Source organism: Falco peregrinus, chromosome 2 (assembly GCF_023634155.1).
Source record: "Falco peregrinus isolate bFalPer1 chromosome 2, bFalPer1.pri, whole genome shotgun sequence".
NCBI classification, from domain to species: Eukaryota; Metazoa; Chordata; class Aves; order Falconiformes; family Falconidae; genus Falco; species Falco peregrinus.
This window is the reverse complement of record NC_073722.1, coordinates 80,945,215-80,969,242: the sequence shown is the minus strand read 5'-3', so window position 1 is coordinate 80,969,242 and position 24,028 is coordinate 80,945,215. Positions and strand designations below refer to the sequence as shown.

The 24,028-nt window shown below is 36.2% G+C and overlaps 1 protein-coding gene across 4 annotated transcripts in view; it reads left to right on the top strand.

Annotated features, from left to right (window-relative positions):
* The window catches only part of FSTL5 (follistatin like 5), a 322,297-nt gene that overhangs the window by 147,177 nt on the left and 151,092 nt on the right, over positions 1-24,028 (top strand). For all 4 annotated transcript variants that reach the window (XM_055797132.1, XM_055797130.1, XM_055797131.1 and 1 more), the window contains exon 5: positions 20,262-20,458. In XM_055797132.1, the coding sequence (XP_055653107.1) occupies positions 20,262-20,458 (197 nt within the window). The remainder of the gene's footprint in view (positions 1-20,261; positions 20,459-24,028) is intronic.

The window sequence follows — 24,028 nt, the reverse complement described above, 5'->3', positions numbered from 1 at the left end:
AATTTGTGGAAATGTTCAGCGTGTGCTTGTGAGAGAATCTTTGCAGGTTAGTTCACTGAGCAATTCAGGAACAAAATGTTATGATAGTCCAACAATTCAGTGCTAATAGAAGAGTGCAAGATCTCTTTTGCTTTTGACATGATTAATTCTACGATAGTGAGTAAACCGATTTGTATAACAAGTCGGAAACTGTCAAGGAAAATTTAGTGGTATAGTATATATAGTATATAAAAATAGTATAGGGTAAGGGAAAGAGACATATGATCATGCTCTGTGTATTTGCCTTTATGATACAAGTTTTTCTAAAAAGATATTTGCTAAGCATGACTGTATTTTTTTTAGCATTGAACAAATAGTAATCTAAATACATTGGACCTGAGTTTAGTGTTAGATGGCAAAAGAACAATAACAGAAACCACATCTGTTTTGAAAGCTGCTATTTAAACAACCAGTTCTTGTTGCTGACAAAATATTTCTTTTCTGACAAAATATTTTTCTTTGTGTCTGACTATCCTAATACACACCAAGAAAGGGTTATACTGGTGTTATGCCTGGTGAAACTCTGCTTAGAGGGCTACCTTTGGCAAAAAAGTAATTGCCTGTATTGTGCATTGTGAGATGAGACCTAACTTTGAAAGAAGGTATTGACTACAGACTCTCTTCCAGAAGGTCACACCGTAGCAGCATCTGTTAATGATAAGAGATAGAAGGCGACTCAGAAAACTGACTAAATATATACCCAGTTGTTAATGTTATACTGGGAAATTTTCTGCTCAGAAGAATTCCAAGTGTTCCTCAACTCTTTTGCTGAGATACACTATAAAGTTAGTTCGTGTTCAGTCAATTCCTATATTTGACTTTTTGCAAGAAGTTTTGTGGCAAGGCAAGGATGATGTTTTGTTCAGCATGAATTGAAGCATGTACTTATTTTTAAGAATAGTCTATGTGTATGTTGAAATGCTAGATGCTGGAAATATTTGTTGCTGGTAAGGTTTTGGCTTCAACAGTACCTGTTTGGGGGTGTTTTATGCTGATGTGTAGAAGAAAAAGTCACTGTGTCCTCCCACATCCTTAATTCTGTCTTTTAAAATCTGTTTTTTCTCAATTAGATCTACTTACTTTTTAAATTGTTTGTTCTTACTGTTATGATTTTCTTTGTACATGTTCTCTTTCCCTGGGGTGGTTGGGGGGAGGTGATAACAGATCTGTTAATCTGCCTGTGACCTTCACAGCTCCAGAATTGCTTGGGCTGTTGTTCGTAACACACCTGGAATGTGTGACTTGTACATTTTCAGCAGAGTTTTTTAAATCTGTCTTTTTCATAGTCCCTCAGAACTGTCAGAAGTTGGGACCCTAGAAGCTCATGCCCAGTTAGGATATACGTTTGTTTCTTAGTTTATAGCTGGAGTGGCTGCTCTTACCACCTGAGGTACACCTGAGCTCATGGCCTGTCATCAGAAGCTTCCACTGTGAAAGCACAAAGGGCTGGTCTGAGGCAGCGGGTAAGGTGCCTGCAGCAGCAGCAGCAGTGTGCCTGTGCCGCAGTTGTTGCCGTCTGCCCTGCTATGGAGCATGAATTGGTGGGGTGATAGGACTTTTCTGAGTCCACTTTAGTTCAGACCTCTCACATTTAAATCTTTTCTGAAACAGATTTTCTTTCCCAGTTCCTTCTGTTCAAGCTTTTAGTGCCCTCTGGCCCCCGTTCACTAGCTGAGCCTGCCAAGATGAAGGGGGTATTTCTGAAGCCTGGGCACTTGTTCAGGGTGAAAGGCTGAGCCCACCTTCTTTAAGGTCAGATCAGCTTTATCATGAGGAGTACAGGCCCTGAGAACAGACAGTAAGTCACTTCTCTGGCACACACTGATTTACTTAACATGAGAATTAAGGCCAAGTGTCGTCTTGATGAGATCATTTCCCTGTTACTTAGAATAGAGAAGGGTGTCCCCCAACTCTGTAACCTGTCTCTGGTGATACATGCTGTATCAAAATGAATTTCAAGCATTCTTCAAGAGGATTAAAAAAAGTACTGCAGCCTTTGTACATTTCATCTGAGAAGTGAGATGAAGAATTGAATATCTGCCTAGGCAAATAAGTACTTTGACATAAGTGACTTCTTTAAATCTTCCTCATGATTTAGGTTATTCTTGAAGTTGGTAGGGCCTTCCAGAAGAAGCCCCTTCACATCCACATCTCTTCGGAATAAATGCAAGCAATGCATTTGGCCTAGGTCATGGGTTTATATTGAGTAACCTTTTTCCACCTTCAGTAGTATGTCTTCTTGTCTAAACTGATACTTTTTGCAGAAGGACTTGTGACTCTGTGAAGCTGGCCATGTATCATGCATTAGATCTCAAATGCAGTCCTGAAATTCTTGACCATTTCTCTTGGTGGATTTTTGAAGAATAATAGATTGCATTGAAACCTCTTACAAGTCAGGAAGGATGGAGCTGCCTTGAAGGCTTATAACACATTTCAGCTGACCTACAACCATAACTAGCGCATCCCCTTCTTAGAGATGTAGATCATGGTTTCTTTCTGTTCCTGTTTACTCTCACGCAGCAGTGTACCCTCGCTGAATTAGCTGTGGTTGACAGCATTTAACGAAGATCCTTACTCACAGGAAGTATTCAGTGCTTTTAACTGATCATGCATTGGTTGGAGTTGCTAAAGATTTCAGCTGTTGTGGTGACAGTTCCTTAGAGTTTTAAAGAAACATTAATTCAACAAAAAGGGAGTTCTTAAAAAGCCTGAATGACTCGTGTACTTGCTTCCCATTCTCTTCCTGTTCGGTCTCATCCAGTGGTACATTGTATGCAGTAGGTGCGCAAGGGACTGTGTTATGATTTACACACTGATATTTTGGCCTGCTTATTAGAAGTCTGAAAAAACTTCTTAACTCATTGTAGCAGTTACAAAGTATAAATGCACATGTGGATTTTGAATCTCAGAGAATTCTAGTTACTGATAAACAGATTGTAAACGTTAAGAAAATTTAATTGAGACTTCAAAAACTTATTTTGAATATTTGGGAAAGGATCTTAACTATTCCAACAACAGAGCGGATGAGTTAGAAGGTGAAAGAAGCTTATTAATGTATAAAGGTGAAAACTAGTACCTAAATGCTGTTAATCTCATGTTTCCTGCCAATATATCTAATAGGAGAATAATGAATTTTTGAGAAGTACTGAAGTGAGAATTTCTGTATTCCTGTTTTCCTTTAAAATGAAGGAAAACGCATCCCTCTGCCAACACAGGGACGAGGAATGTCCATACTTACAGCTCCAGAAAAAGAAATGGAGCAATACCAAAAATGGCCTTTAACATCTTCATCTTTTTCAAAAATTCAGCATTATTTTATTCTTTCTAATAGGCAATCTTATGTCCACATTTCCCACTCCCCCTTTACCAGCTAGGGGGCATAGGAAAAAAGAGAAAAAAGTTTGTTTCATTCTCAAGGATATTTGTGGAGTGACTGTCTGGAAAGCCTGCAGTGTATTAGTTGGTTTGGAGGACAAGCAGGAAATCCGGCTTTTTCAGGGGGCGCTGAACACGGATGCACATTATACGTAACTGGAACTGTCTCATAAACAAATTTAGTCTTGCAAAGGAAATCTACATAGTGCTTTAATCCCACACTTTTCTCAGGGCGTGTATAGTAATAATAATGCTACTACTAATAATAAAATAATAATAGTAGTAGTATTCCTTGTCTCTAAGATGTGAATGTTGTGGAGCCCCTTGTTTGAAAATCATAGAATTCAGTCTCCAGGTTTGGTAACAGGCTAGGTTTTGGTTAGCTGTCAGTGGTAGAAAGCTCTGAAAACTGCCTAACCTGAAAATAATCTTGGAATTAGAGTAACATAAAGCTCTTTTCCACCTTTTTCCCTTGTCCCTTTTCAGTCAAGGTCTAGAGGCAAACTTAGGTTAAACCTACTCAAACTTACAAATCATTTTAGTAAGAGTGTCATCCCTTCGCACTGTGGGGGACTTCAGCACAATTTTCTTTCCAACATACTGCTTTTTCTGAAGACTTCAGTCTTCAAAATCAGCTTTGTATGCCTATGGATACTAGAATTAGAAGACTTCAAGACTAATAGCGGTTAATATACAGTTTTTATTCCCAGACAGGAATTTTTGAAAATACACTTTGGGTGTCTAATTAGTGAGGACATTAACCCGGAATAAAATTCATATCAATATGCAGAATTCAGTCATACTGAATCACTTGAGATTTTGTCACCATTTTTCAGCGCATATAAAGTATGCGTTTAGACAGTACATGAGTTTTCTGTTAATTGCTTGTACTGTAACGGCAAATTAGAATGTGTTTGTGAAAATAGAATAGTGTTTGACCAAACCCACTAAGTAATCTGGTAGTAGTGGTACAATTGTATCTGTATATGTTTCTAATTTATGAAAAGGAAATATCTTTATCAAAATATTTTCATTACCAATGTCATTTAGTATAAGAAACTAAAATGGAGGGAATATTGTCTAAATCATATCTGCCTGCTATTTTAAGCAACCACCGCAGATGATGTTTACATAAAAGTTTGTAGACTTTCTTAAATGAGGTTCCAGAGTTGATTGTTATTTACTACACAAATAAGAACTGAGGGTAATTTTTGTTTACAATTATTTCCGTGCAACTGCTAGTATTTTATTGTAGTGTTCCCACTGCACTGGGTTTTTTTTTTCCTGAAACAACAAAAATATAATAGCAGCTAAAATTGTCCTGCTATGAATGTAGTTATCTTATTATTTTCCCATTCTTAACTGGATAATTCATACTTTTCAGAAGAATAAATACTTTGAACAAATACTTACTGGATTTATTAGTGCATGTAAGTATACATGTTTGCATACATTCTGTTTCTGACATAATTTCCCAACATCATATTTTCCTTGGGACAGTAACAGCAGTCTCACATACCAGGGGCTGACTTTTTAATGGAAGTTGTTGTTGAATGTAGCTACTCTAATTTTTGAATTTGTTTGACATTTGTTTCTATCATTTAGCAGTCTGAATATTCAAACAAATATGTTTTCACAATAAATTTGTGCTTGGGAGTTTCTGTGTTGTCCAGGCCTCTCATTTCGTATTACTTCCCTGCAATTGTAGTTCTGTTAACCAGCATAGCTGCTACTGTTCTTTGTTAACACAGGTGACTGGAATATTACATTTGAAACTGGACTTGATTGTATTCTAAAATAATGTATCTGATGATAAAGGTATTTTGAAAATTATTTTTTCCATTATTTTAAGGAAGCATTGGAAGAAAATGATTGCTTCCTTAGTTTTGAGGGAAAATTGCCCATTTTTCCTAATTTATTATTTTAGAGATTTGTCAGATGTATTAAATGTTCACTTTTTTCTTCAGAAATATGTAGAATTTTCTTTCACAGTTATGGGTCTCTTCAATTTGTAGATTTTAGTACAATTCAGTAACTGAAAGCTGCTTTGCTCTTGCTTTCTTTGTCTTGGTGTTTGCACTGAGCAGGTAGAACTACTTGGAGGAAGCACGTGGCTCCTCCATAGACCAGCTGAGCCTGTGTGGTCGGGGCTGTATAGAAGCTTCACAAAATGTATGGTGGGGTAGAGCACTTTAGTATGGTTTGAGAACAGAATAGCTTTAGAGAGGAATACCCTAGAAGGCAGCCTGTAATGTTACCCCTTCCTTGTTCAGTGTTTGTTCTTAGAGAATGGCAGCCTACTTACTTTGAAATGACTGCTTTGGAAGGAGGGCCCCATCTCAGCCCTTCAGCTGACTCTATCCTGTAGCTCTGCTGGATTCTGAAAACTCTCAGAACTTGCTACAAGATAGTGAAGCTGTTTTGAATGAGTAAAAATCTAGATGAGATTTAAGTAGCGACTGGTGTATAGATGAGACTAGAAAGGGCAGACATGGGTGTAAATCTTCTATAAAAGGGCAAGAATTGTATCCATTTTGCAGGTTCAATATTCTGAAAAGTTACACCACCTCCCTTCATTTGCCTGTGAAGAGGAGGTGCATGGAATTAAAACCCTCTGTCAGCTTTGCCACCGGTAGTCTGTTGTGAGAGGACAGGTGGGTGCAAAACTGCTGTATGGCCCATACTAGTAAACAGGTTGAAAGTCCTTAGCTATTACTGTCCTTAGATGTTATAGTGTGTTCAGTGTCATGTTTACATAGATGAACCAAACCAGCTCTTTCAGATTTCTTATATAAATACAGTAACTGTAATATATACCTGCTTAGGAAGCAATATGTGTTAGGTATTACACAGACGAGCTTCCACAATCTCTTAGTGCTGTGCTCAGTGATCCCTAAAATGATCCCAAGAAAAGCCATTAACCAGGCAACACAAACATCAGGAAATCTTAACATTATCAAAGAAATATTTTATTTATATTGGGGGGCTAATTAAAAAAACTTTCCACTTGTTATTGACATGAAATAATACAGATCTGGAATATATTTTTAACATCTGGAAAATGTGACAAGAATTGTATGGTATTTTGACCCACAAATGGTTTTTCAAGTCAGCTTTTGTCATTTACTAAGTATAGCTTGAATTTTTTTTTTAAATATCTATTTTTATCCTAAAGCTTTGGATAAGTAAAGTCAGAGACTTTTGCTGTTTAAAAACAAAACAACGACAACCAAACCAAAAAGTACTGTTGCAGAAAAGTAATATGATTGCAGAATCATTAAAACTATTCAAATTGTAATTTCATTCCATGCTTACTTTGCAAGTTAGCACTGTTTGGTGTATACACTGACAGATGTCAGAATCCATCACCAAAATTAAGTTAATGCTGGAGTAACATATTTAAATGTGTTCTCTTTGGTTCAGATGCAAAAGATGGCCTGCATATAGTTTACTTCTGGCATCCTAATAGTAAAGATTGACATACATATTGTGCTTTTCGTCTTGGTATGTCTGATACCTGTCTTGAGTTATGGTTAGGAGACAGTCATCATTGGGGTTGGAAGGCAGCTACATTGAGTTAGCAACAAAACACTATCCAACAATCACAAAGGTTTTAATAAATTGAAATTAATATTTGGACAAATTAAAAAAAATCAATCTTCTTCGTTCTACTTTGATCAAGCAAAATAATGATATGAAAAGCAGAGAAGGTCTTAAAATGGTAGGTAATCTTGTTGGATTCTTGTTACCTTCAGATTGCTTTGTTTTGCATATCTTTTAAATAACAGTTTTGTTACCAATGGAGTATGCAGAATTAGTTGGGTTTTTTGGTGCTTTCTTTGGAACACATATATATTCAAGTTTGTGATGGAGGTGCTGCTTGTCAGGATCTTTATCACAGGTGTTGGCAGTGATGAATGCCCTGAGTCCAAGGTGTGTGGCTAGTGCTGCTTATAGAATTCCTGTAGCTGAAGTTGTCACAAGGTCTTTTGTTTAGGTCACAATATGAAATTTTATTGAATATAAAACCTCAGTTCTGGTATGTACCTGTAATAATAATAAAAAAAGAATTAAAGTTTAGCAATATCTGAAGAGGCAGGAGATAGACTACTTGCAGAAAAGATAACGTATGTTTTTTATTACTAATTTTATTATGCTTACTTCTGTGTTTTTTAATTTGAATTAATTTAAAAGTGTTCCTCTAGTTTTTCAAAAGCTCTGAGGAAAAAACTACTTTCTGTATCTTCAAAATTTGTCTTAAAATAACGTCATGTAGAAATCGCTTCAATAAGTAAAATGAAGCGTATCAAGACCAAATTCATCCAGGTTGCCTTTTTTAATATCTTCTCTCTAAATTTCAGCTGGAACTCATCTACTGTATGAACTACTACTATGAAATAAATCATAGTTACTTTTTGTAGAGTATAGACATACCTCATTGAAAAGTATTTTTGATGGAACTTGGGTTGTTAAGTGATATTGCACACTTTGCAGGCAAAATACAATTGTGTAAAAAGTGTCTTGAGTTTTCATGAGAGTTGAGTGTGGTAGAACTTTCAGTACTCTCTACCATAGCAACTCAGCTATTCAGAGGTTAAACACAAGAGTAAATTGAAGGTGTGACAGTAGAGTCTGGAAGTTCTTAGAACAAATTGTTTCTTAGGTTAGTAAAATGAACTGGAAGTAATGTATTTCTAAACCAAATGGTGTTACCTCGGAAAGAATTATATCAAACCTAAGAAAACATGATTCTGACAAGTGAGATGAGTGGTTAAATGTGAAAATTCTGCAATTCTTGTGAAAGTTTGTATCATACAATGCCTAGCAAAAAATAAAACCACTGAGTTAGCGTTACCTGACACCAAATTTCAGAAATTTTCTGCCTTAACTTTCCAACTGTTGACTGGTTTGGGGTTTTTTGTGTGTGCAAAAATATAAAGCTTAAAAATTGAATACATGTATTCAGTTGTTGCGTATTTGCATCTGGTTGGTTTTTTTATATGAAGGTGTGTATACATACTTACTCTCTTGGAGTAGAAATTTTGTGCCTGTCTGTCTTTAATCTTGTTAAAAATATTTTTCCAAAAGTACATCTTAATGTAATTCTTTCTGGACTTTTGAATTGTGATGTGGATACAGTCTTAGGTTATAAAGGTTAGAAATTGAATGTGATAGAAAGCTGGTAATTTAAAGTTTGGGCTTTAGCCTTACTCTAGAGACAATGATAAAATGCTGGCATTTAAGTTAAATTTCAGCTTTACTTGCTCTGGATTTTGGTTTTTGGTGTGTTTTTTGTTGTTTGTGTTGCATTTTAGGGGGATTCTTGTTTGGGTTTGGAGGATTTTTTTGGGTTTCGTGTCTCTTTTTAAAGAACCAAACCCATTGTTTTTAAAGTGAGCCTTGTCTAACTATACCATTTCTTCTCTAAACAGTAATGGAAAAGAGGAGTTTTATTTCTTGTTTAAATTTTGGCAAAGTTAATTTTGAATAAATGCTCACCACTTTGAGAGAGATGGGTGTCATAAGCTGGTGATAACCAGCAGACAGTTCTTGATGTGAGGGATTGTAACTAGAAACACAAAATATCAATATGAAACCGAATAGAAATAAAACGACTTTTTAAATATGTAAGTCTATGTGAATAAGGACATTTTCTACTGAATGTTACGTGCTGAATGAAACACTTAAACAAAAGCAAAGCTTCAGTTGTAAGAAAACACAGCTACGAATTTCACTGCAATTGGTGAAAAGCTTGAAGAGTCCAGTTTTTTTTAATACCTTTCTGCGTCAAACCACAAATGAGGAATAATGATACAAAGCTGTACAGAGAGAGAGACAGTAGTAGCATCTTGAAATAACTAGTATGTCATCAGGCTTTCTGTAGTTGTATAGAGAAATCTCTAAAACATTTATTTCTATATAGTGAAGCTAGAATTATGTTATTGATCTACTTTCTCTAGGTAGCCTTTTCTGTGACTGAAAGAAAACAACAATCCAAATTCTGTTTAGGGATGACTGGTCAAAATACATTTGTGTGTGATCCCACAACTTTGCAAGACACTCTGCATCTCTAAAAGTAAGTGAAAGTGAGCTTACGTAGGGCTAGGTTTTCTCTTGCATCGATTTACACAACTCTGACTTCAAGGATTAGTATGAGCCAAAATTTCGATACAAGTGTGTGTGATGGGAAATTATTTTTAAAAGACCAGAGTTCTTAATATAAAACCTCTACAGTGGGTATTACTGATGTACGATTGTCACAGTACTTTACTTTCACCTCATCCATCATATAATAATACTGCAAGCCCTGTGAAGTGTCATTATAAAATGATAGCAGGCATGTTCGCAATATTTAAGCCCTTCATTCATAGCCAACAGAGTTACTAATATCAGTCTTCATAGTCCAATGCTGTCTTTTCCTACATCACCTTTCTTTCTTTCTGGAGCAATGAATTAGTTGATCATTTAGAAATTTAAGTAGATGACCTGGTAACATTAAAATAAATGGGGCTACACACAGGTCTCAGCAAGGTTTCTGATTTCACTAAAACCTTTTTGACATAATCTTCCCAACTATAACTAATCAGTTTTCAATATTTGTTTAAACATCAAGATACAATTTCAAGCCTACACTAAACAGAGTATAGAAACACTTAATCTGGAAGTTGCACATGAAGTTGTGCAGGCTTATCTGCCTGATCACGTTGATGCTGGTGCCAGACCAGTATGGTTAGGTTACATTCTGGTGTGGATTCAAAGGCAAATGCACGCTCCTTTACTTGAGTTTCAAGTTACAAATCTTGTTCTCCTCCTTCTGTTGCCAAACCAGCATATTCCTTTGTGTCTCTGTGGGAAGGATGGAGAAAGCAGAGAACAAGTACAGAACTGTGATGCTCAGCCTGGGAAGCACTATTTATGTCTCTTGCTTAGGCTGGCTAAAATCAAGTTTCATCACGTATGGTTACTGACCTTGGTCCTCTGTAACTTGGATTTATCTGAATTGCTTTAGTTTATACAGTAATCATACCCCAAAGATGAATAGCCCTGTAGAACGTGATTCGTTTTTCCTTTTTTTTTTTCTTTTGGTTTAAAAAAGCGCAAGCAAGCACACACTCCCCCAAAAAATAAAAATAAAAAAACCCAAAACCCCCCAAACAAACAAAAAAACCCCAACAAACAAAAAAAACCACAACAAAAAGGCAACCAAAACCAAACAAGAAAAAGCCCCCCAAAAATGCTTTGTGTTGACCTGATGGTGCAGAGGGTCTTGCTTCAGCCTGAGCTGATTTTACCAGTGTCAAAAACTGCCTAGTGGCCAAATGACTGTTGCCTACCTTGTTTACCCTGAGCTCTCTCCAAACCCTTTATGGATAATTTAGTTGTAACAAATAATAGCCTTTTATTTCAGTTGGGGCGGGGGGAGGATTGGTCCTTTTGCATACTTAACCTTGTTACCAAAAAGAAGCAAGTTCTGATAATGAAACTTCCAAAACAAACCCAAGCAGATGGTGGGGCTGAGGATGAAGAACCTCTTGCCGTTCCTTCATATTCCTCCTGATGATGGACTCTGAATGCTCTTGGCTTCTCACGGCCTTTTGCCCCACACTTTTCCTGAGGAGAAGACTGAAACCTTAGTAACCAGAAAAATCCTGCAAGGCTAAGCACAAGTCAGATATTTTAAGAGGATACTAGGAAGGTTTTAAAAGTAATTAGATCTGTGGTGTTGACACTTTTTTTGAAGTAATTAAATAATTTGGGCTAATAGACTGCATAAAATATTAATTAGAATAACAGTAACATTTTGGTTCCATATAGATACACACATAAAATTAATTATTTTTCCTAGAGTAAAAGGCTGAATGTAAGAATTTCTGTAATTAACACCAAAACCAACTGTGATTTTAGCAACCAAAAGCTAAAGGTGGAACAAAGGAAGTGGTGAGAATATGCAATGGAGAGGAAGAAATGGAAATGGAGCAACAGAACTGTCCTTTTTAACTGTAGTACTTCACTCAGTCTTGAGACCCCAGCTTTACAAATTGTAAATACTCTGCATCTCTGGGAAGCTCTTGGGAAAAGGAAAATTGTAACTTAATTTAAGTCGTGTTCCACCTGTTTCAGTAACTTTTTGCGGTTTTTTTTTTTTTTTTTTAAATAAGAGCTCTCTGACACATGTTTCCTGAGAAGCAAAAGCAGAACTCTGCATAGATTTATGGCATCTAATAAGTATTTCCCTGCTGCATTTGGAATATTTTTTTTTTTTTAATGAAAGCCTATAGCTTTTTGTAGTTTGGTAAAATCACTAAGTAGATACTGCAAGTCAAAAATAGTTGAAGCCCTTTGGAAGGAAGGCTAACAGCAATGGTTGGGTTAACCCCGCTAGAGGGGAAAATAAAAAAAAAAGACTGCATTAAACTCCTCAGTTTTAGCAGTGCCTTTGGGGCACACTGGTTCCCCCCCCCCCCCCAGTTTTTTTTAATAAGACAGACAAGGAACTTCAGATAAACTTATTAATTTTGTATATGAATTTTTACATACGAAATTGGAGAAGTTTTTTTTAGTTTATAAGTCAAATAGAAAAACTGATCTAAAAGCTTGAGCTGGATACCAGAAAACAAAAAATAAGGGGATAGGTAATCTCTTTAGCATGTGTTTGGAAAAGAATAACATATATGATATGTTTGGAAAATTTGACATTTAACAAATGCCTTCATTTTCATCTCTTTTCATGGTAGAAAACCCTGAGGTAAATATTTGAGTCATCAAGAAATTTTGAGAATTGATATCACTGGTTGAAATCAGTGCGAATTTATCAGTCGTTTGAAGGCAGTTGATCATGTAGAACAGTTTTGCATTTGCCAGTTACATACTAACTCTGCTTACGGTGTTTGCGCTGTAACATGCAGTCTGTACAACCCATGCCTCCTAGAGCTTTTACATGTCATCTTGAAGGTGAAAGCTTATATGAGCTATTTTCTTCTGCCAAGCGATTGTGCTATGTCAACTGCTCTGCATTAAGAAGTCCTGCCTCCACATCACTATCCCAAATGCTGATTTTTGGTGCTTTTCTTCATTTCCCAATTACTTTTTCAATTAATCTTTTTCATTCCATATAACTTGTTATAACTAGTCCTGGAAAAAAAAAAAAGAAATAGTATTACATATTTTTATATTTTCTTAATGCGTATTTGATTCAACTTCTAATGGTATTTAACCTTACTGGTATATCTTTAAGGAAAATCTGAATAATTTGTCTGAACTATTCATTATTTAAGCACTGAAAAGCTGTTTATATGTGTCTCCAGATAAGATGAGACACTAGAGTTTTGCAGGTATTTGTAATTAAGTAAAATTATTACTTTTATGATTTATAGTTTTGAAAGGTCAGAATGGATAAGAGCATTTTGACCAGTAATATTTGAGGAAAGGACAGCATTATTCCTTATTTACAAAGCAGAACTAAGACTTTGAAAATCTAGCTTAAATTCTGTTTTATGAATGACAGATACAGCTTTAAAACTTCGTATTTGTGTGTCTCTCTCTGGATGGTAGGGTATTTATGTATGTGCGAGGTATTTTCATACAAATATAGCATCTTAATAGATGTGTTGAAAGTTCTTAATTTCTTTAGTTACTTAGACTGATCTACACAGAAGAACTTAAAGAACTGAAGTCCTTATCACCCAAATATCTAACTTTGACAGCAATGCTGAATTTAGATTTAGATAATTATATATATAAGTCATTGGAAATCACGGGTGGTACAAAATAAGACTTAAAGCAGCCGTGTGCTGATTGAGTGGTGTATAATTTAGCTGAAAAAAAAGCAAAAATGAAGCCCAAAAGCCAAACCCAGAGACATTAAAAACTTTTTTTTTTTTGGCACTCTGAATATCTGAAGCTAAGCAGCTGCAGGGCCAAGATCTGCAGCTGTTAACTGTCATGTTTTTAAAAAATTGTAGACAATTCTCACCTTTTATTTAACCCATAGCTGCAACAGGGACAGGTTTTGAACTTAATCCCTGTTCATCCAGGAATTTTTATTGAAAAATTCTAGTTTGGAGTGTAAAGCTCTGCTCTCCATCCCCCTCAGCCTCTGGACCACAGAACAAGTCAGGTCTGCGTACAAATGGGTTGCTTCTCTTCAAGTGTGGTTCGAGAGCTTCAGTGAGGAGAGCAGAGAATAAAGGTCAAAACTGTTGACCTCTATATTTGGAAAATAAGATATTGTAAAGATATTTAAACCTGAAGTTTCTTTCAGATAAACCTAAACAATGTTGGTGGCTTTAAAACATTGCTTTATCTGTTAGGGCTACAAGTAAGAATACAAATTTCATTCATCTATAGAGACTAGATCTTGTAAAACAGCTGAATGATTGAAAACCTTCAAGTCATTTCTTGTGTTATGTTTGAGTTGATATCAGACCATATCTGTAGTGACATTTTATCTTGTGTATGAAGAGTGTGTATGTGCATATCTATTAGTTTGTGTGTATATGTATGTATTTGTATGTTATCTTGGATTAAGTTATTCTTGCTCTGTAGATTATAATTGTAATTTTGCAGAGAATAGTTTTGGCTAATTAGATTATTCTGAATATGTTCAAAATAAATGCAGAAGATTAACAGTAGGCTTGCTGCTTATCAGGTCTATTCCATTTCCAGAAATCTGATTTATCTATATATCAATTTTGTAATGCTTAAACCTGTTCATATGTGATTCATATGGGGTTACCACTTCTGGGAGATTCAAAGTTACTTTAATTTTGAAGGAAAAATGGAAACCATTTGTACTATATGATATAACTCAAAATAATAAAATATCTTGGCCTCCAATTGTATCTCAGCAGCTGATGACTTCCGTGGAGATAGACACTCCATAAATATTAATGATTTGATAGCACTCTGACAGAAGTGTTGTTCTTGCTATGGAGGTGCTAAGGCAAGGAAAGGTTAAGATGCCTGTATTAACCATGAAAGTGGTGATAGAACTGAGAACAGAAATTAAATGGTTTGCCTTTATTGCATTTTTTAACTGATACTGATTTTCCTTCTTTCTGTATACTAGAATTTTTCTAAAAACTATGTAATACAAAAATCTGATATCTGAATTTGGATTTAAGTAGTGACTCCTAAACTATTTTCTTGGCTGATTCTTCAATATTTTTTCTACAGGTGTTAAGAATAATATGTATATTCATTTGCCAAGCTATCATAACTAGCTAGTTTTCATGTATGTCTTTCTCTTGCAAGTTGAGTAAGACTTAAATTGTCAAACACAACTTTTTCTGTATTATGGGCAAACATCATCCAATCAGTATGGTCTAGAAGGGCAATAGAACCCAAAATCTAACTTTCAGCTGTTTCCTAGGTAACAGGAATACAGCTGCAAAACTGTTGTACTGAATGGAAGGAAACAGCTAAGCATTTCCATTTTTCTACTATTTTTAAGTTTGAATTAAGTAAATCCTAGGACTACACTACTTCAGAAATTACAAGATATAGGACTAGAGAACTGCACTTCAATTCCAGTGTGTTTTATCACTTTTAGGCTTCTTCATGCCTTTTAAGACTGCACAGGTGATGTCAGGAAAACCTGTAAAACAAATGGTAGCAGAGGTGGGTTTTTTCAGGTTTGGGTTTGGTTTTTTTGGGGGTTTTTTTGTTTTCTTTGACAAAATATGGTGTGTAGTACAATTGGTCCTTTCCATGAATGAAATAAAAAAAGAGCAAGAAACCACAATATTTGCTGCTATTGCCTTTCAGTAATTTTTCAGAAATTAACTATATATATGTGTAGCAAGCCTAGTTCACAAATGGAAAAAAATAAAAGGTACTAGAAAACTGAATTATGTTGGTAAATTATGCACAATGTGTAGGTTACTCTTTCCTTTATATAGATAATGATACAGAATTTAGTAGGTCTTTTCAGAAGTAATGTAATTGTAGTATATTTTCAGTACTGTGTCTTTTCTTTCTCAGTTATGTTAAGCATAAATTACTTTTTCTCACTATAGAGGTTGTCATACTTAATCCCCATTTACAATTTGTGTGTCATTGAGACAACTATTTCACAAGTAATGCTTATTAAATTAAAACATAAATAAAGCAACTTTTAAGTTTTTCTTTGTGCTGCTACTCCAGATTAGGGGAGGTCTCTTGCAAACAGAGCCTCATTCTTGTGCTTTAAACATATGCTTCAAATTTCCTTGAATATTGCACTAAAAAGCAGTCATGACAATGAGTGATTCGTTAATGAAACTGTGCATTGTGTTGACTAGCAGTGTCTTACATTTTTTTGTGATCCTCTTATCTATCAGTTGCATCCATTGATCATGTTTGTCCTTATGTTCAAGTCTGTGGAGTCTTTGGTGTAAAGACTACTTTGAATTATGTATAAACTAAAAATATTTTAATGTAGTATAGCTGTGTAAACCTGTTTTACCACAACCGTGATTATTTTGGGTCATAACTTGAAGGTTCATCTGTCACCAGCCTAAAATCTACTATGAGAATGTACAGCAAGATTTTAAACATGGTCCTAGATCAAAATATAATAATTTTATTACAACAGATTACTTTACAGAACATAATGAAAATGAAAGTGGTAATAGGAAAAAAATGGATGTAAGCTTTGGAGTAGAATTGCTATACAGGGCTCAGGCTTTTTTTGAAGTGTATGTTACCTGCATGTGTATATAGTGGGTAACTTACCTGCTATATATAATTTCCCTGTATATGAAAACTTACATGTTCATATAGCATATCACCTAGTTTTTATCACAAACTTTGAAGTTTGAAATTCTCAATCACTATGATAAGGCGGGGAACAGGAAAGTTAACTAATGATTTGTCACTTGCAGCTTGTACCCTGTGTCTGCCCAGAGCCCTGAGTGGCTATGCTCCTCCCAGGGTTTATCAGGTGGATATGTTTTACACTGTGTTAGGAGGAAAAATAGTTCAGGTTGTTTTTGCCTTACTTATTATGATCTATAATGAGAAATACCAAACACACACACCACCCCGCCCCCCCCCAACAAAAACCAACAAAACCAAAATACAAACCAAACTCTAGGGCAACAGAAACAAAAGCATTTTTTTTTATTTTTTGGGGGGTTTTTTTTGTAAGGTCATTGTAAGATACTGTAGCGTACTACCAGTGCATTAAATGCCTGAGTATAATTCTCCCCACCGTTACATGCTAACCATGTGCTCCTGCACAGTGACCTTGGCATCCCTTTCAGATAAAGGAACAGGGAGTACTGCTTCTGTGGTACAGAGAACTGTGGTGCAGGGAGGATGCAGGGAGTATGAAGCTGCTCTTGATAAGGCTGTGTTGTATATGGGTCAGGCTAACCTATTTAGATAAGTGAGAAACAAAATAGCATCTGTTTTAAACCATAAATGATGCCCAACAGAGATTTTTCTGGAAGGTGTTAGCAGTATTTTCATCATGAGGACTGGCTTTCGAACGAGTTAGTGAAGCACTCTAGGCTCTAGCACACATAAAAACCCCGCACTAGAAGCCAGTGGACTATCGCGGTTGGGACTGTAATTCAGTCTGGTTGATCTGTAGAGCAGGGACACACTGAGAGCAAATTACAGCTGTTATCTCAAAGGCATGGTACAAACAACCCCATAGCGAGTAGGCTTTAGCACCATCACTGAATATAAAATAATCATCTGCTGAAGATGGGTTGTAGAGACATGACATTATTTTGTGAACTGTATTCACCTTATTTTTATTTTACATATATATATAAAATCACGCATCTGGCTTTCAACAGACTGTCATTGAAATTAATGTTTCAGTGTCTATAAAAAAGCTACTTTTCAGATAAGGAATGATTATGTTATTTAATTAATTCTAATTTCAATAATATTAAACACATTAATATTTTCTGTTAGTAACTAATACAGTGTATTGGTAAGTTTGAGCAACTTCTCAGGTTAAAAAATACTTTCAAAGGACATTACAGGAAGAGGAAAAATATAAATTAAAATCTATCTTAGTGTAGAACACTGATAACAGATTTTAGCAACCTGTTCTTAGGAAATTATTTTGCTGATGTGGTAATATAAACCATATATACACTAATGCAATGTAACTTAAGATACTTTGCTGACAATATTGTAGTACCTTTATTAGGTGTAGAATGTGACTAAAAGTTTTAACAGCCTTCTATTCTTAATTTATGAATGAAGTTTTTCTACGAGAAGCAGTCAAACTTGTGGGAATAGCAGTCTCTCAGATAACTTTTTTCTTAGGCAGCCTTTATGTTGTATATTAAAAAGAATGGTACAAATCTTTTTACCTTCTGGAAAAATGTAAAAAATATCTTACGAACGTGTAATACATAAGTGCTTTTATATGGCTATTATGCTAGTTTCAGAAGTTTGTGCTATGCAATGGGAGGTGTAGAAAAAAATATTGTAGAAAACATTGTCTGAATTCTTTCTTCTCTCTCTGAAGATGTATTTTGGGAGAATACAATACTGCCTCATTCCTTAGGCTTTTTTTCATAAACACTTTTGAGTTAAAAATAGGAAAAGCAACTAATTATTACAATCCTTTGCATGATCATGTGATACATATTTTTTTCTCTCTAAATTTACACTAATTTCTATAATATTTCATGTAGAAATGTGTAACCCATGCAGAACTTGTCCATATTTAATAAATAATCTTTAATATTCTATGAACATAAACATCATTATTGCCTCTGTAGAGATGAGAACCTATATTCAATTCTTGATGGATCATTAAAGTGAGAGACATTGTCCTGCACCTCAAGGGAAAAAAAAAATTGTCAGTGTGACTTTCATTCATTTTTCCATATCTTTTTCTAACTAAAACATGTAGTGACTCATCACGGATACTGTGACAAGTCCAGGATTTAATGTATATTATTAAGAAATAAACTGCTTTACTTATGATGTTGATCTCTGTTGTAGAAATGTCTCTTTGCGGTTTTGGAATGAGAACTGTTTGTTCAAAAATAATTTTCAGGGAATTAAATATGGGTGTGGTTTACTAGGTCTGAGCAGTATAGTATCTAAGTAATAGGATTTGTCTCCCCTCCCCCAGCCAGGAGTATAGGTAAATGATGTGAGATTTCAGCCGCACCAGAGTAAAACCAAACTGTCTCTATCTGAGGATGGCACAGCCAGAACAGTTATCTGGGGGAGACAAAGATGACACTTGTTTTCCTGGCCCAGCCTTCTGGAGCTCGCCCAAATGAGTGAGAGGATTCTCGGTGCTCCCTTCCCTCCCCACTGCCTGGAGCCCACAGCCAGTCAGCTGGAGAGGTTTGTGCAGCTCCGGAATGGCCAAGGAATAAACGTGTTTCCCTACCAGAGTATTTCTGCATTAGATCCCTGAAAAGCTGTCATGTAGAAATCAACCCCTATAAATTGTATGTCCTCAATCTCCATGCCTCTGCCAGATAAGGAGAAACATGCAAATTTGTTACTTCAGTTGGGATTTTTGGATAGCTACATAACAAGCCATGGCTTTTAGAAGGGAAAAAAAAATGCTAGAGTCATTTTGATTCCTAAAACTATTTTGTCTGCTTCTGTGATTTAACTTTTATCACAGGACACCTTCTCTTCTAGATCCGAGTCTCACTAGGATAGTGACAAGCATTTAGGAACTTTTTCTCTCTGCTTGAAGAAATGGTGATGAAGGTGTACATAGTGGTATGGTCACCATAATGCATATACCATTAAATACACCAAAATAATAAACTCCAGTCTCATACCTGTAAATTAGATATTTTTTTAAATGGGACCCACTTGCAAAACAGAACGAGTACCTATAAGCAGTTTGTGTGATAGTTGTTCCTCATTATTACTTGCATTTTCATCTTAATACCTAAAAAGGATCTAACATAGCTTTCTTTGCTAATCATTGTATTGCTCCAGCCTTGAATTCACTACTCAAAGTTAACTGTAGTAGTAGCAAACTGTAAAGATATGTTAACAACAAATACATGGTATTTTTGCTGGTCCACATCTACGTATCTCATTGTACCAAAAAACTTCTGAAATGCTAAAGTTATCTTAATAAAACCAAAAACTTCTGAACTGTTTCTCTGTTCAGTTTAAAATACACAACTGATGTAAGCGAGTGCCAAACGTACACTATATTGTGCTTTGGCTTAGAATAAGTAGTGATTATAATCACTGTATGTAGGACATCTGCTGTAGCAATTTCCACTTTGTAAAAGACTGGATAATGAGAAGAATAAACTAGATCTTGTTAAAGATATCCTTTCTCTTCTTCAGGCAATCCCGCCTTCTCTTGCTCAAATAAGTTTGTTATGTCCAGTAAATTAAAAGGTTGAGATAGCTTATGAGCATTCAAGTGTTATTTCTGAAGTCAAACATGATTGTGAAATGTATTCTTTATAAAGTATCATTTTCTATCATATTTGCAGGTTTTGTTGCCAACGTTACATCGCAGTATTCATTTTATGAAAGTTTATATGAAATGCTTTACCAAAGGTAAAAGTTAAAAAAAAAAATATCTTCAGATGCACTTTTCCAGAATGATCTAAAAGTACAGGCTTGGAAACAATTAAAACTTTCCTCAGTTTCCATACACAGGAAATGTTTTATTAAGAAAGTATCTAAACGTGCAGTAATTTTTGGCCTTAATCTGAAGACTAGACAAGGGAAATGGTATGAATTGAACTACCGCAGATCAAATTCCTTACCTTGTAAAGCAACCCTGTTGGTACTGTTATAAGAAATTAATGCTCTCTGTTTTTACAATTATTTTTTTAAATTACTTTTAATAAGAAATCAAATTCAAAATAAACTTGTCTTGTTTATTGTCTTTTCAGGGGATAAATGCAAGCCTACTGAATACACCAAAGTGAAAAATATGTTACTGGATCTACAAAATCGGAGATACATTGTACAATCAAAAGATAAAATCATTGATGAGAAAATGGCTTTAAAGAAGCTTCTTGTAGATCAGATGTTTAGATCTTTTGACTCAGACAACAATGGACTTCTGGACACTAATGAATTATCTCTGGTAAGATTTAGATGTTATTTCCATTAGCACGGTAAATATTCAGTTGTCTTTGTCAGGACTTACACATGTGGAATGTTATGTTTTAGGATGCTCTCACTTCAGAAAATATATGTGAGTCTCTGAGGTAAAAAACTTCATTCAAGAATTTTGGAAAAACTGAATTATTTAGAGATTCTACAGTGATTATTTAGAACTCTGAATATTGTGCTTTGGGATATGCTGTAGGGGATTACAACGCTATACGTTGCTTTGACCATGAGTGATTTTATTATCCACAGCATGCTATCATGAAGGCCAACTGTACAGATATATTTTAGAGGTTTAAAACTATTAAAATGATATTTTAAATCACTTCTGCAACACTGAACAAGCATTATTGCTTTATGCAGTTTAGGACTAGATAAGTACAGAAGTGGTCTTGGAAAGAGAGTTCATGGTAGTCTCTAAACAACAAGATTTAATTAATTACAGGTCTAAACCAGTAATTGATTCTCTGGTAGGCATGACAGCACTAGCTTTAATCTACCTGGAAGGGTTAACTCAATTAAAGACTGTTGTTAGGGCACACGTACTTTGATTTAGTAGATAATGTCTGTGTTTGAGAAACCTAATCTCGGCTGAACTATATTAATGAGTCTAATACTAGGCAACCACTTCAAAATTCAACATGTGGCATCTAACAAATCTTACTCTTGATCATTATCCGTTATTTTCCGTTGCATGGCAGTCTTGAGAAATATGTACAAGTGAATATATGATACTTACAGTATTAGGCTGGAGTTATCATTACCATACAGTTAACTTCTAAAATGTTAGTGGCAATTTTCAGGACCAGAGGCTACATGAAAATAAAGGTATCATTTCAAATAATAAATTACATGTTTCAAAAAAAAGTATAAAGCATAGAAAAATCATATATTTTTAAGATTGGGTTTTCCTGCTATTTTTTAAGACTCTTTCAGAACTTCAGCTATCGAGCTAATATGATGCCTGTATATATTTTACAAATAAAACTTTTTATGTGAATAAGCTATGTGAATACGAAAGATACATAGGACTCGGGTATAGATGTGCAAATTTTATGTAACGCTTATAGATAAATATCACCAGCACATGAAAAAATGTGATAGTGATTAGTGTATAGGTTGGCAATCTAAGAAACTGAGTTTTAAATCTTTATTTTATCACTTTAAAATAGCTTGATTTTGTTGCCATAGCCCTCATATAACTACTGGAAAATAGCTGAACACTTTTACCACTACAAATCCATTATCTAATTATGAGTGAATCATTCTCTTTTTCATTAGAAGATCAGGACTAAAATACTAGTGCTGAACGTCAGTATCAAAAATACTTTGTAGAATTTCCAGGTTTGTATGAAGAAACAATTATTCTGTATTCAGTTACTACATGTATACTTTTTTCTTTCCTTTTTTTCCTTTGTGCCAAACATAGTTTTTTTAAAAATAAAAATCTTCGATTATAGTGTTTTCAAACTCTCTATACATACTTTCCCCACATAATTATTTCTATAAAAAATAATTTATAATGCCAACTTTACAGTTATGTTTTTTCAGGGGTATCGAAACAGGTCAAACAACCTTAAAACTCAAACATGGTGTTTTGCAGTTTTGCTAAAATTTGTTACAGAAACATCAGATTACTCAAACCTACAGAATAAGGTTAAATGAGTTCATTACTAGGCTGTGTAGTTTGTTATTCTGCTTTGATGAGAGCCATGATGAACTAACCTGTTGCCCTCAGAAATGTTTTCTTAGTCAGTTTGAACAGAGAAGAAAAAACCAGAAGCTATAACTGTTTCCTGTGAATCCTTCTCGATAGCAGGAACTTCAGCTAAGAACCTTTATGTCTCTTTCACATGAGAAAAGGAAACACTGAGTCATCTTTGTGCAACACAGAATATTGTGCGGCTTTGCAGTAAGAACCCAGCTCCTGTATAATCTCAGTATTTGCAAATCCTTGCCTTCATCTGATGGAGGAAGATTCTAGCTTGCACGTTTGCTGAAAACAAACCATGTGACTTGGTTCTCTCTGAAGTCTTAAAACAAGATGACGAACAAAAAGAACTTAGACCAATATCTTCAAATGAAGCACATTTTTTTCAGAGCAGTGTCCTTGATTGTTGAAAACTTGACACTTTTTATCCTCCTGTGGTTTAGCCCAGTGAAAGTTTTTTTTGTTGTTGTTGAGCATAAAAGCTTGATAAATCAAAATTGTGTTGAAAGGTGGGATTAGACTCGTGCTCTCCTCTGCCCTTAGTGTATATGATAGCTATCAGTATTTCTTAAAATTGGAATTCCTGTAGTAGAAGAAAAGAAACAAAAAGACCTCATCTTGAATACGCTGTCTAGAGCATACTGACTCACAGTGGGAGAGGTCTGTGCCACTGGGGGAATGCTGGGCCCATGAAGGTTCCTGAGAACGTGGTTATTGAGGGGGAAAGGGTGGGGGTGGTGGAGGAACATTAGAAAGGTCTTTAAACTTCCCCAAGGCTGAATGGGAGTGTATTTGGTTTGTGTGGCAAGGGTTTGGTAGCTGCGGGGGCTACAGGGGTGGCTTCTGTGAGAAGCCCCTGTGTCCCATGGAGCCCCTGCCAGCCGGCTCCACGTCAGACCTGCCGCTGGCCAAGGCCGAGCCCATCAGTGACTGTTGGCACCTGTGTGACAACACATTTAAGAAGGATGAGAAGAACTGCTGCACAGCAGCAGAAGGGGGGAGGAGTGACTACATGTGAGCGGAGCAGCCCTGCAGCCCCCCAGGCCGGCACAGGGGGAGGGGCAGGGGGTGCTCCAGGGCCGGAGCAGAGGCTCCCCTGCAGCCCCAGGGGAAGCCCATGGGGAGGCCGGCTGTGCCCTCAGCCCGTGGGGGTTAACGCTGGAGCAGATCCCACCCGCAGCCCGTGGGGACCCCACGCTGGAGCAGGTGGATGCCCAAAGGAGGCTGTGACCCGTGGGCAGCCCACGCTGGAGCAGCCCCTGGCAGGACCTGCGGCCCCACGGAGAGAGGAGCCCGGGCTGGGGCGGGTTTGCTGGCAGGACCTGTGACCCCACGGGGGACCCACGCTGGAGCCGGCTGCTCCCGAAGGGCTGCAGCCCGTGGGGGGACCCACGTGGGTGTGGTTTGTGAAGAACAGCCCGTGGGAAGGACATGTGTTGGAGAAGTTTGTGGAGGACTCTCCCCTGTGGGAGGGACCGCATGCTGGAGCAGGGGAGGAGTGTGAGGAATTCTCCTCCTGAGGAGGAAGGAGCAGCAGAAATGACGTGTGATGAACTGACCACAGGCCCCATCCCCATCCCTCTGTGCTGCTTTGGGGGAGGTAGAGAAAACTGGGAGTGAAGTTAAACCTGGGAGGAAGGAGGAGGGGTGGGGGGAAGGTGATTTTTAAGATTTAGTTTTATTTCTTATTATCCTACTACTCTGATTTGATTGGTAATAAATTAAATTATTTTTTCCCAAATTCAAGTCTTTTTTGCTCTTGATGTGAATTGCTAAATGATCTCTCTCTGTCCTTACCTCAACTGACGAGCCTTCCCTTATATTTTCTCTCCC